Source organism: Carcharodon carcharias, chromosome 10, assembly GCF_017639515.1.
Source record: "Carcharodon carcharias isolate sCarCar2 chromosome 10, sCarCar2.pri, whole genome shotgun sequence".
Lineage (NCBI taxonomy): Eukaryota > Metazoa > Chordata > Chondrichthyes > Lamniformes > Lamnidae > Carcharodon > Carcharodon carcharias.
Genome location: NC_054476.1, coordinates 144,409,166 through 144,421,229, shown reverse-complemented (window position 1 = coordinate 144,421,229; position 12,064 = coordinate 144,409,166). Strand labels below are relative to the sequence as shown.

General features: G+C 45.3%; 1 protein-coding gene across 3 annotated transcripts in view; it reads left to right on the top strand.

The window, feature by feature from the left end:
* The first annotated feature begins 642 nt into the window (after window positions 1–642).
* LOC121283193 (solute carrier family 13 member 5-like) overlaps window positions 643–12,064 on the top strand; it is an 85,865-nt gene continuing 74,443 nt past the window's right edge. For all 3 annotated transcript variants that reach the window (XM_041197442.1, XM_041197441.1, XM_041197440.1), the window contains exons 1-4: window positions 643–898; window positions 2,910–3,038; window positions 5,551–5,687; window positions 6,243–6,457. In XM_041197442.1, coding sequence (XP_041053376.1) covers window positions 797–898; window positions 2,910–3,038; window positions 5,551–5,687; window positions 6,243–6,457 — 583 coding nt within the window. In that variant the 5' untranslated portion in view covers window positions 643–796. The remainder of the gene's footprint in view (window positions 899–2,909; window positions 3,039–5,550; window positions 5,688–6,242; window positions 6,458–12,064) is intronic.

Sequence of the window (12,064 nt, the reverse complement as noted above, 5' to 3'; positions counted from 1 at the left end):
TGCTGGTAGTGGTCAAAACCCCAAATCGATGGTCTGGTGGGGATAATATACAACCTCCCAGTGTCACCTGGTGGCTGAGATTTTACAGGGATTCAGGGAGAGGCTGACAAATCAGGTGAGAGGGCTGGGGGTTGCTGCACCCATTGCCTTCAGGCTATTACGGGCATTTTCCCAGTGGCAAATGGCCCTCCTACCCAGTGGCCAATTGAAGCTTTAAGTAGCCAACTAAGAGTCTCTTCCTGTCGCTGTAGGTATTTTACCAGAGGTGGGGGTGGGTCCTCTGACACGTGGGGAGACTGCCTGACGAACCGTGGTGGCCTTCTTGTGGAGTGGTTGGGGTGGGGGTCCCTCCTGATTGGGCACTCATTTGCCCGTGGAACCTCCACCCCCCACCCCCCAAATCCCCACCTCAGGTGGAAAGGGCTGTCTCCATGGTAACACCACCCAGCACTAACCAAACACACACCCACTTCCCTCACTGGCCCCATCCCCTTCAGTTCCAGTAGTGACCACCGGAGGCGCTGCTGAGATTTAAGTGTTGATTGGCTGATAGCCTCTGGGGGCGGTGCCTCCGCCTTTAGTGGGACAGGCCACTCTCCCGGGTGACGAAGCCACTGTGACGCCGGGAGGCAGTTGGTTAATAATAACCAGAATAGGTTAAACTGGTCAGTGGATCACTGAGAGTTAAAACAGATGAACTTTTGGAGAAGTTATTATACTGGGATCTTGGAGCTAGTGATGGTCACTCGAGTGGATTGTCAGTAAGTGGAGAGGCTCCGGCCACTGACCATCTACAATGCTGTCCTGGCTCAGACCACTTCGTAACTACAGGGATCCTTTGCTGCTCGCTGTCCCTGTGATACTCTTCATGCCTTTACCCATTGTTGTTCGGACCACAGTAAGTTCCATTTCCACCTTGAAATACGGTTCAGGATATCTAACAATCATTAGAAACAACTGTAAACTGTGTTTCATATTAAAACAACTAGCAATTTAAGACGGAAAACCAGAATGGCAGTGTGTGTGTGTATGTATGTATGTGTGTGCAATCTCAGATTTGAGAGCAGTTTGGAAAATGTGAAGGGATGTTTTTCTCGGAATATTTTTTGGGAATTGTAAAGTGCTGAAGGAGCTGAGCGTTGGACCGGCTCGTTAACAGGAGGGACTCAATCTGTAAAACACTGATCGGCCTGTTCCACCTATAGCAGAAGAGGAGTGGGAGCAACGGGCACAAACAAAAACAAAATTACCTGGGAAAACTCAGCAGGTCTGGCAGCATCTGCGGATAGGAGCACAGTTAACGTTTCGAGTCCGAATGACCCTTCAACAGAACTAAGTAAAAATAGAAGAGAGGTGAAATATAAGCTGGTTTAAGGTGGGGGGTGGGACAAGAAGAGCTGGATAGAGGGCCAGTGATAGGTGGAGATAACCAAAAGATGTCACAGACAAAAGGACAAAAAGGTGTTGAAGATATTTTCTAAAGGAATGTGCTAATTAAGGGTAGAAAGCAGGCAACGGGCAATTTATTTTTGTAGGTTACAAACATGCGAACATGGAGCAGGAGTCGGCCACTCGGCCCCTCGAGCGTGCTCTACCATTCAATAAGATCATGATTGACCCACATTCCCATCTACCCCGATAATCTTTCACCCCCTTGTTAATCAAGAATCTATTTAGCTTTTCCTTAAAAATATTCAAAGACTCTGCTTCCACTGCCTTTTGAGGATGATTTCCAAAGACTCCCAACACTCTGAGAGAAAAAATTTCTCACCTCTGTCTTAAACGTGTGACCCCTTATTTTTAAAACGTGACCCTTAGTTCTGGATTCTCCCACATCCTCTGCACATCCATCCTGTCAAGTCCCCTCAGGATCTTAAAGGTTTTGATCAAGTCACCTCTCACTCTTCTAAACTCCAGCGGATATAAGTCTAACCTTTCTAACCTTTCCTCAAGAGACAACCCACCCATTCCTGGTATTAGCCCAGTAAACCTTCACTGAACCGCTGCTAACACATTTACATCTTTCCCTAAGTAAGGAGACCAGTATTGTACACAATACTCCAGATGTGGTCTCACCAATGCCCTGCATAACTAAAGCACAAGCTCCTTACTTTTGTAGTCAATTCCCCTCACAATAAACCATAAAGTACTATTAGCTTTCCTAATTACTTGCTGTACCTGCATACTAGCCTTTTGTGATTCAGGCACTAGGACACCGAAAAGGCTGGTATGCAGGTGCAGCAAGGAATTAGGAATTACAAACAAAGGTTGGTTCTTGCAGTGTGAGTGTACTCATTACAACTTGACTTCTATTTCCTCAACTTTCCCATCTGTCTCCTGTCTGGACTCCCACATTCCACTCTCCATACGCTTGAGCTCATCAAAAACTCTGCTACCCTTGTCTTAACTCCCAGCAAGTCCTGTTACCCTGTCACCCTGTGCTTACTGACCTACATTGGCTCCTTGTTCGGCAATGCCTTGATTTTAAAATTTTCATCCTTGTTTTCAAATCCCTTCCTGGCCTTGCACCTCCCTATCTCTGTAATCACCTCCAGACCTACAGCCCACTAAGATCCCTGTGCTCCACTAATCCCGGCCTCTTGAGCATCTCCAATTTCTATCGCCCCCATTGCCTTCAGCTGCCTGGTCCCTAAGCTCTGGAACTCCCTCCCTAAATCTCTCCTCCCTCTACCTGTCTCTCCTCCCTTGAGAAGTTCCTTAAAGTTCTTTGACCAAACTTCTGCCCACCCCTCCTAACATTTCATGTGGCTTGGTGTCAACTTCTGTTTGGGAATGTTCCTGTGAAGCACCTTGGACAGTTCATTACATTAAAAGTGCTATATAAATATAAGTTGTTGTCACTACCATGGATTTCCTTCTGATCTGATTTTTGTTTCCCTCTCCAACAGGAAGCCTATTGCGGATATATTGTCCTTCTGATGGCTGTGTATTGGTGCACTGAAGTCATCCCCCTGGCTATCACATCCTTCCTGCCCATTTTACTTTTCCCAACATTTGGAATCATGCCATCCAAAACAGTAAGTTTCAGAAACAACACTGTTGTCCCCGAAATCACTTCTGTGAACCTGAGCAGACCAGCATATCAGTGCAAAAGATAAGGCTGAAGCATTTGCTACAATCTTCATCCAGAAGTGCCGAGTGGATGATCCATCTCAGCCTCCTCCGGAGGTCCCCAGCATCACAGATGCCAGTATTCAGCCAATTCAATTCACTCTCATGATATCAAGAAATGGCTGAAGGCACTGGATACTGCAAAGGCTATGGGCCGTGACAATATTCCAGCAAGAGTACTGAAGACTTGTGCTTCAGAACTTGCTGCGCCTGTAGATAAGATGTTCCAGTACAGCCACAATGCTGGCATCTACTCGGCTATGTGGAAAGTAGACCAGGTATGTCCTGTACCCAAAAAGCAGGACAAATCCAACCCAGCCAATTACCGCCCCATCAGTTTACTCTCAATCATCAGTAAACTAATGGAAGGGGTCATCAACAGTGCTATCAAGCAGCACTTGCATAGCATTAACCTGCTCACTGAAGCCCAATTTGGGTTCCATCAGGGCCACTCAGCTCTTGACCTCATTACAGCCTTGGTTCAAACATGGACAAAAGAGCTGAACTCCCGAGGTGAGGTGGGAGTGACAGCCCTTGACATCAAGGCGGCATTTGACAGAGTGTGGCATCAAGGAGCCCTAGCAAAACTAGAGTCAATGGGAATCAGGGGGAAAATTCTCCACTGATTGGAGTCATACCTAACATGAAGGAAGATGGTTGTGGTAGTTGGAGGTCAGTCATCTCAGCTCCAGGACATCACTGCAGGAGTTCCTCAAGGTAGTGTCCTTGGCACAACCATCTTCAGCTGCTTCTTCAATGACCTTCCTTCCATCATAAGGTCAGAAGTGGGGATGTTTGCTGATTGCATAATGTTCAGCACCATTCGCAACTCCTCAGATACTGACGCAGTCCAGGTCCAAATGCAGCAAGACCTGGACAATATTCAGGCTTGGGCTTCCAAGTGGCAAGTAACATTCACTCCACACAAGTGCCAGGGAATTACCATCTTCAACAAGAAAGAATCTAACCATTGCCCCTTGATGGTCAATGGCATTACCATTACTGAATCCCCCACTATCAGCATCCTGGGGATTACCATTGACCAGAAACTGAACTGGACTAGCCATATAAATACTGTGGCTACAAGAGCAGGTCAGAGGCTAGGAATCCGGCAGTGGGTAACTCACCTCCTGACTCCCCAAAGCCTGTCCACCATCTACAAGGCACAAGTCAGGAGTGTGATGGAAAACTCCCCATTTGACAGGATGAGTGCAGCTCCCACAACACTCAAGAAGGTTGACACTCTCCAGGACAAAGTAGCCTGCTTGATTGGCCCCACATCAACAAGCATTCACTCCCTCCACCACCGACGTATAGTAGCAGCAGTGTGTGCCATCTACAAGATGCACTGTAGGAATTCACTTAGGCTCCCTAGACAGCACCTTCCAAATCCACGACCAATACCATCTAGAAGGACAAGAGCATCAGATAAATGGGAAGACCACCACCTGGAAGTTCCCCTCCAAGTCACTCACCATCCTGACTTGGAAATATATCGCCGTTACTTCACTGTTGCTGGGTCAAAATCTTGGAACCCCCATCTCTAACAGCACTGTGGGTGTACCTACACCATGGACTGTAGCAGTTCAAGAAGGCAGCTCACCACCAGCTTCTCAAGGGTAATTAGGGATGGGCAATAAATGTTGGCCCAGCCAGCAAAGTCCACATCCTGTGAATGAATTTTTAAAAAATGAAACTTTAAAGAGAAACGAGATTGTAATGATATAATCATCATCTTCCCCTTGAACATTGATGATAAAGTGACTCCTCTGGCTGGCAATTCGTTAGTTTATGCCCAGTAACCTGTAATACAACATGGGATTGACCATATTATCTCAATGAGCTGGTACCTTTCCCAAACTGTCCAAAAAAAGGTTTACAACCAATCAGCAGGATTTCTCTAGGGCACTGTTTGATGCCAACCTTCTAATACCATTCACTAGCTAGAGGCACAGAGCCCACTGGCCCCAGTGTGAATGCAGATCACTGACCATAACCCACTGGCCCCAGTGTAAATGGAGATCACTGACCACAACCCACTGTTCCCAATGTGAATGGAGGTCACTGACCATATCCTACTGTTCCCAGTGTGAATGGAGATCACTGACCACAACCCACTGTTCCCAATGTGAATGGAGATCACTGACCACAACCCACTGTTCCCAGTGTGAATGGAGGTCACTGACAATAACCCACTGGCCCCAGTGTGAATGGAGGTCACTGACCATAACCCACTGTTCCCAGTGTGAATGGGGATCACTGACAATAACCCACTGTTCCCAGTGTGAATGGAGGTCACTGACTACAACCCATCCCAGTCTAGTTTTTGGCAATGCAGACTGGTCCTTGTCTCAGGATGTGTTACATACCCACATGGCCTCAATGTGATGTTGTATGACTGTGTACTTTCTGTTTCAGGTGTCCAAACAGTACTTGAAGGACACCAACGTCCTATTCCTTGGTGGGTTAATGGTTGCCATAGCTATTGAACATTGGAATCTTCACAAACGCATCGCACTGAGAGCCCTGCTCCTTGTGGGTGTCAAGCCAGCTCTGTAAGACTTCTATCCTTTGTCCAGTTGTGTTACAGATGGCATCAAGCACACAGTGAACATTAATGCATAGAATTAGAAAGCAGGATAAAAGGACAGGAAGTAGTTCCCTATGCAATTTATTTCAGGACAATGTCAGGTCCTGTAAATGTAGAATATTCAATGTCCATGGGTGGGGTGGGGGTGGGGGGGAAGAGTGGGTAGTGAGAGAAGGAGAAATAAGCTTCAGCATCAGGAATGCTTGAAGCAATATTGCCTCCAGTCTGCTTGTGGTCCCCACTCGGAGCCCAGAGCACAAGATATTCCAACACCCACATGCGGTCAAGGCTGTTCCCCACATCTGCTTTAGAGATGAACTTCATCAGACAGTTAATGTCCCGAGGGAGGGGCTTTGATGGGTTAATGTCCCGAGGGAGGGGCTTCGATGGGTTAATGTCCCAAGGGAGGGGCTTCGATGGGTTAATGTCCTAAGGGAGGGGATATTAGCGAGAGGTGGGGGCTTTGATGGGCTGGAAGCTATTTTCACGTCGCCAACTGGCTTGTTTCTATCCTTTCCAGGTTAATGTTGGGGTTCATGGCCGTGACAGCATTCCTCTCAATGTGGATCAGTAACACAGCCACCACTGCAATGATGGTCCCCATCGCAAAGGCCGTGCTTGACCAGCTCAGCAGCACTGACGAGGCAGCAAGGATGGAATTGGGAAATTCCCGTTCTTCTGCTCATGAAAAGGAAGTGGAGTCAAAGAGCACCATTCCTGACATGGAGTTGTCAGGTCTCTAACACATTAACTCACTCAATGAGGTGTCTTTAATAAGATTTCTCACTTCACTCCCACTCCCCAGGCCATGCGTGTTTCAGAGTCATTATAACACAGAAGGAGGCCATTCACAGTGGAAGTCTAAGCAGCCCCAGGGGATTCAAATCCCTGTGAGGGGGTTGGGAGGGAGGGTGGTGTGGACAGCTGGTCAGTGTCCAGGGTGTTACTGAGCCAGAGAGATGTGGTTCTAACTCTTGTGATATTGCAGATTGTGGCAGGTGGTCGACAGTTGCCCCTGGGCTATTCTTCCCCCCTCTCCAGCTTAACTTACTTCTTTTCACTGTCTACCCCAATCATTCTTTACATGTGTAGCAATAATCTGCACCATCAGGGCACAGAGTCTGGATGGAGAAAGTGTGCTGTGTAATAATCTCATGAATCAAATATTCATCACCCCCATTGTCTTCCCTATTTAACCTTGAACATCCAGTTCTGCCTCACAGAGTGAGCACTGGACGCACTAACCACTTGTTCAGTATTTGTGCATCAGCATCACACACTTGAGAAAAGCAGAATATTATTTAAGTGGAGAGAGACTGCAGAATGCAGGATGCAGAGGCATCTGGGTGTCCCTGATCATGAATCACAAGAAGATAACATGCAGGTACAGCAAGCAATTAGGAAAGCAAATGGAATGTTGGCCTTTTACAGCCAGGGGGATGGAGAATAAATGTGAGGAAGTCTTGCTACATCTGTTCAGGACCTTGGTGAGAATGTACCTAGAGTATCGCGTTCAGCTTTGGTCTCCTTCCTTAAGGAGAAACTTGAATTGGAAGCAGTTGAGAGAAAGTTCACCAGGCTGATTATGGGATGAAGGGGTTTGTCTTATGAGGAAAAGTTGGACAGGTTGGGCCTATACCCGTTGGAATTGTAGTGATTGTAGGTATAACCTTTCCTACTGCCTTTAGGGGTCACATGATTGTACTGATGAATGAACCCTAATTCTGGTAATCTTAGGGGCAGAGCTTTCTAGTCATGGACCTGGCTCAAGCATATAGCTTCTAAACGAGCTCTGTAATAAAATCATCTGATTCAAGTAAGAAACCTGTCTGCTACATTTAGTTTATTACAATTAGCGACGAGGATAAACAGCTCCGACGCTGTGCCTCGCCTTGTGAATGTGATTACACCAATTCTCAAGAAGAGAAGGAAAAGTATGCTCACCAGTCGTGCCACTGTTCAGCAGAATTGACCCATTTGATTCGACCATGGAAAACTGGAGCCAGTACATAGAGTGCCTAGGGTTTTATTTCATGGTGAATGAAATAACAGCACAGGAGAAGCAGAGAGCAATTCTTTTAAGTGTCTGTGGTAGCAAGGCATATAACTCAGTCAGACGGCCCCGAAGGTGCCTAATTCTAAATCTTTTAATGAGCTGGCAGACCTCGTGAAGACACATTTTCAGCCGAAGCCATTGGTAATTATGCAGAGATTTAAGTTCAACTCTAGAGTAAGGGCCCAGGGTGAGTCCATCACAACTTATCTCGCAAAGTTGAAACAGTTAACTGAGCACTGCGACTTCAGGGATACCCTCAATGACATGTTGCGGGTCTAGTTGGTTTGCAGCATACACAACGATGCCATTCGGTGCCGTTTATTTGCTGAAGTTAATGTTGATTTGAAGCGCGCCATGGAAATAATGCTAGTAATGGAGAGTGCTGCGGGGAGACTCGCAGGCTTTACAGAAAATGCAACATGGCACCATTCTTTAGCTGGGGCAGGAACCGACCTCCAGGCACGGTGCAAAAACCAGAGAGACAACAGTGAAGAGGGAGACAGTCTCTGCTGCTCGAAAAACAAAACAGCATCGTGGAAGCAACTCAGCAGCGATTCAGAAATCAATCTGTTACCGATGTGGGGGGTAACGATGTACCAGAAACCTGTATATTTAAGGAGGCAGAATGCTACTACTGCCACAAAAAAGGGCACGTTATAAAGCAACGCAGGACAAAATTGAGACAGCCAATCAGATAGCAGACCAAGATGATTAAATACAATTGAACCAGAAGCTGCTGATATTGATATCTATTTCCTATACAATGTTATAGCAGTAAAAACTGAACCAATTACCATCACGCTTCAAGTGTCTGGGATACCTCTAGGCATGGAGGTAGACACATGAGCATCGACCACAGTGGTGGGAGAACACACATTTAAATACCTAAGTGAAGGTACCCAGCCACTGAATCTGAAGCAAACCACTGTTCAGCTGAATACATACACTGGAGAGTCAATACAGTTGAAAGGCAGCACCACTCTTCTTGTGTCCTATAAGCAACAGACAGCCCAGCTTCCAGTGATCAATGTAACAGGCGAAGGACGTAGTCTGGGCTGCGATTGGTTACAAAAATTAAGCTCAACTGGTCAGAAATATTCCAAGTGAGAACAGGAGGAATTCCTGAGCTGTTAAGGAAGTCGACAGCATATCTCATGAATAATTGATAAAGATAAAAGGCTTACAAGCAAAAATATATGTAGATTTGGAGGTGACACCCCCCCCCCCCCCCCCACCCCCCCTCCCCGGTTCTTTAAGGCCAGACCCTGTGCCTTCTGCGCTAAAGGAGAGGGATACAGAACTGTGCAATTAAAGAAGGTCGGCATCATCCAGCCAGTCCAATTTTCGGAATGGGCAACACCCATAGTCCCTGTGATGAAATCAGATCAAACTATTTGCTTTTGCGGAGACTATGAATTAACTGTGAACAAGGTTGCTAAATTAGATAAATATCTTATCCCGAGGATTGAAGATTTGTATGCTAAAGTAGTTGGAGGAAAATCCTACACCAAACTGGACATGAGCCATGTATACCAACAGCTAGAGCTGGACAGCACATCAAGAGGGTATGTGACCATCAACATGCACAAGGGCCTGTACCAATATACACGCCTACCCTTTGGTGCATCACCTGCCTGTGCAATCTTCCAAAAGACCATGGAAAACCTATTGTAAGGACTTCCCCAAGTGTTTGTGTACCTAGATGACGTCCTGATCACAGGATCAATGGAAGCCGAACATTTGGCCAACCTAGAAGAGGTTTTAAGAAGATTTTTGGAAGCTGGTGTACAATTAAAGAGAGAGGAGTGTACTTTCCAAGCAACCGAAGTCACTTACTTGGGTCACCGAGTGGGTGCCCAGGGGTTGCATCCAGTAGAGGAGAAAGGGCAATCAAGGAGGTGTCCTCTCCTTTTTTTTAGGGCATGATAAATTATTACAGACGCTTCATGCCAAACTTGTCAACAGTGTTAGCACCTTTACACTTATAATTTAAAAAGAGCCATCGTTGCTCATGGAATGCACCAACAACAAGAAGCCTTCGTAAAAGTCAAGAAGCTAATACACTCATCATGTCTACTCATACATCATGACCCATCAAAAGAGTTAATATTAATCTGTGATGCATCTCCTTATGATGTGGGAGCGGTGTTGTCACACAGGATGGAAGATGGTTTCAAAAGACCAATAGGCTATGTCTGCAGAACCTTCTCTGCAGCCAAGAAGGAAAGTTTACCTGTTATATTTAGAGTGAAGAAATTCCATCAGTATCTGCATGATGACACTCCAGCATAGTGTCGGGCCATAAACCACTAATTGGTTTATTTTTTGAAGATAAAGCTATTCCGCCGATAGCCTCAGCAAAAATTCAACATTGATTTAGTCTTATTGGCGTTTGAGTACACCTGGTGTGCATATTGCAAATGAAGAGGCACTCAATTGGCTTCCATTACCAGGCAGCATTGTACATGCTCTAGTGCCACAAGAAGTTGTACTTGTGTTGAATTTCTTGGACTTTTTGCTGATCTGTGCGAAGCAAATAAGGAATTGGACAAACAAGGATCCAACTTTGTCAAAAGTCCGAGACAAGGTATTGCAAGTATGGTTGAATTCACCAGTCTCTGAAGAGATAAGACCATTCCATACCCATAAAACAGAGTTAAGTTGTCAAGATGGAATCTTGTGGGGATCAAGAGTTGTCCCTTCGCAAGGAAGAGAATCACTCTTGACAGATCTTCACAGTGCACATCCAAGCATTTTGAAGATGAAGAATCTTGCGCGAAGCTATGTCTGGGGCCAGGAATAGACAATGACATTGAAAGAATGGTCAAGCACTGTCTCCAGTGTCAGCAACAACAGAAGTTGCTGTTTCAGCTCCACTGCATTCGAGGGAGTGGCCTGGTTGACCCTGGGTTAGACTACATATAGATTATGTAGGTCCATTTTTAAATACCATGTTTTTGTTGATCATCAATTACAGATGGAATAGCACATTCTAAGTGGATGGATGTGTATGAAGTTAGATCACTAACATCATGTCCAACTATTGAAAAGCTGCGCCAATGTTTTAGTAAACATGACCTACCAGAAGCCATTGTTTCAGATAACTACTGTCTTCACTAGAACAGAATTCCAGAGATTCATGAGTTTAAATGGAGTGGAACATACTAAAACATCACCATATCATCCCTCATCAAATGGGTTAGCAGAAAGAGCAGTGAAAACTTTCAAATCAGGAATGAGGAAGTTATCCGAAGGAACGTTAGAAACTCGAATTTCACGTTTTCTTCTCAATTATTGTACGATTCCTCATGCAACTATGGTTCAACACCATCAGAATTACTGATGAAACACCATCTTCGTACAAGGTTAAGTCTGGTGTTTCCAAGTTTAGAGAGGAAGGTAGAGAAGAACCAGACTAGTCAGAAATTGAATCAAGATATTCATAACAAAGCTCGAAGATTTACTGCGGGAGATACAGTTCTCATATGGTATTTTGAAAATGGACCGAGTTGGGTTCCTGGTATAACTGTCTCAAACTGGGCCTTTGTCATTCCAAGTGGAAGTGGAAGACTGGATTGTTTGAAAACATGTGAATCATCTAAGGAGTAGAGAAACATTCCAACAACCAGCTATTCCCTCTGTAATTGATGTTGAAACATTAATCCCTGAGGTGCCAGATCGATCTAGAATAGACATGCCTGATGTCTCTGTTGAATTACCTAATACTGAACTACCACAGTCTAAGGATGTCCCTGATGCTGCAGTTCCTAATCATGTCGATCCAGTGGGAGAATCTCAAGTTACAGAGCTATGCCGCTCTAGCTGAATTAGAAAACCACCTCAGAGACTTAGTCTTTAATCGCACGACTTGTGTATCTATGTATATATTGTGGATTAAGATATTCTTTGTAAATAGGAAATGTAAAAAAAACTAAAGGGGGAGGAAATGTAGCAATTGTAGATGTAACCTTTCCTACTGCCTTTAGGGGTCATGTGATTGTACTGATGAATGAGCCCTAAGTGCGGGTAATCTTAGGGGTAGAGCTGTCTTGTCGTGGACCTGGTTCAGGCATGTAGCTTCTAAAAGAGCTCTGTAATAAAGTTATCTGCTTCAAGTAAGAAACCTGTCCAATACATCAAGTTCCTTACAGGAGTTTAGAAGAATAAGAGGTGATCTTATAGAAACAGATCCTGAGGAGGCTTGACAGGGCGGATGCTGAAAGGATGGTTCCTCTCATGGGGGAATCTCGAACTAGGGGGCACAGTTATAAGGGGTTTCCTATTTA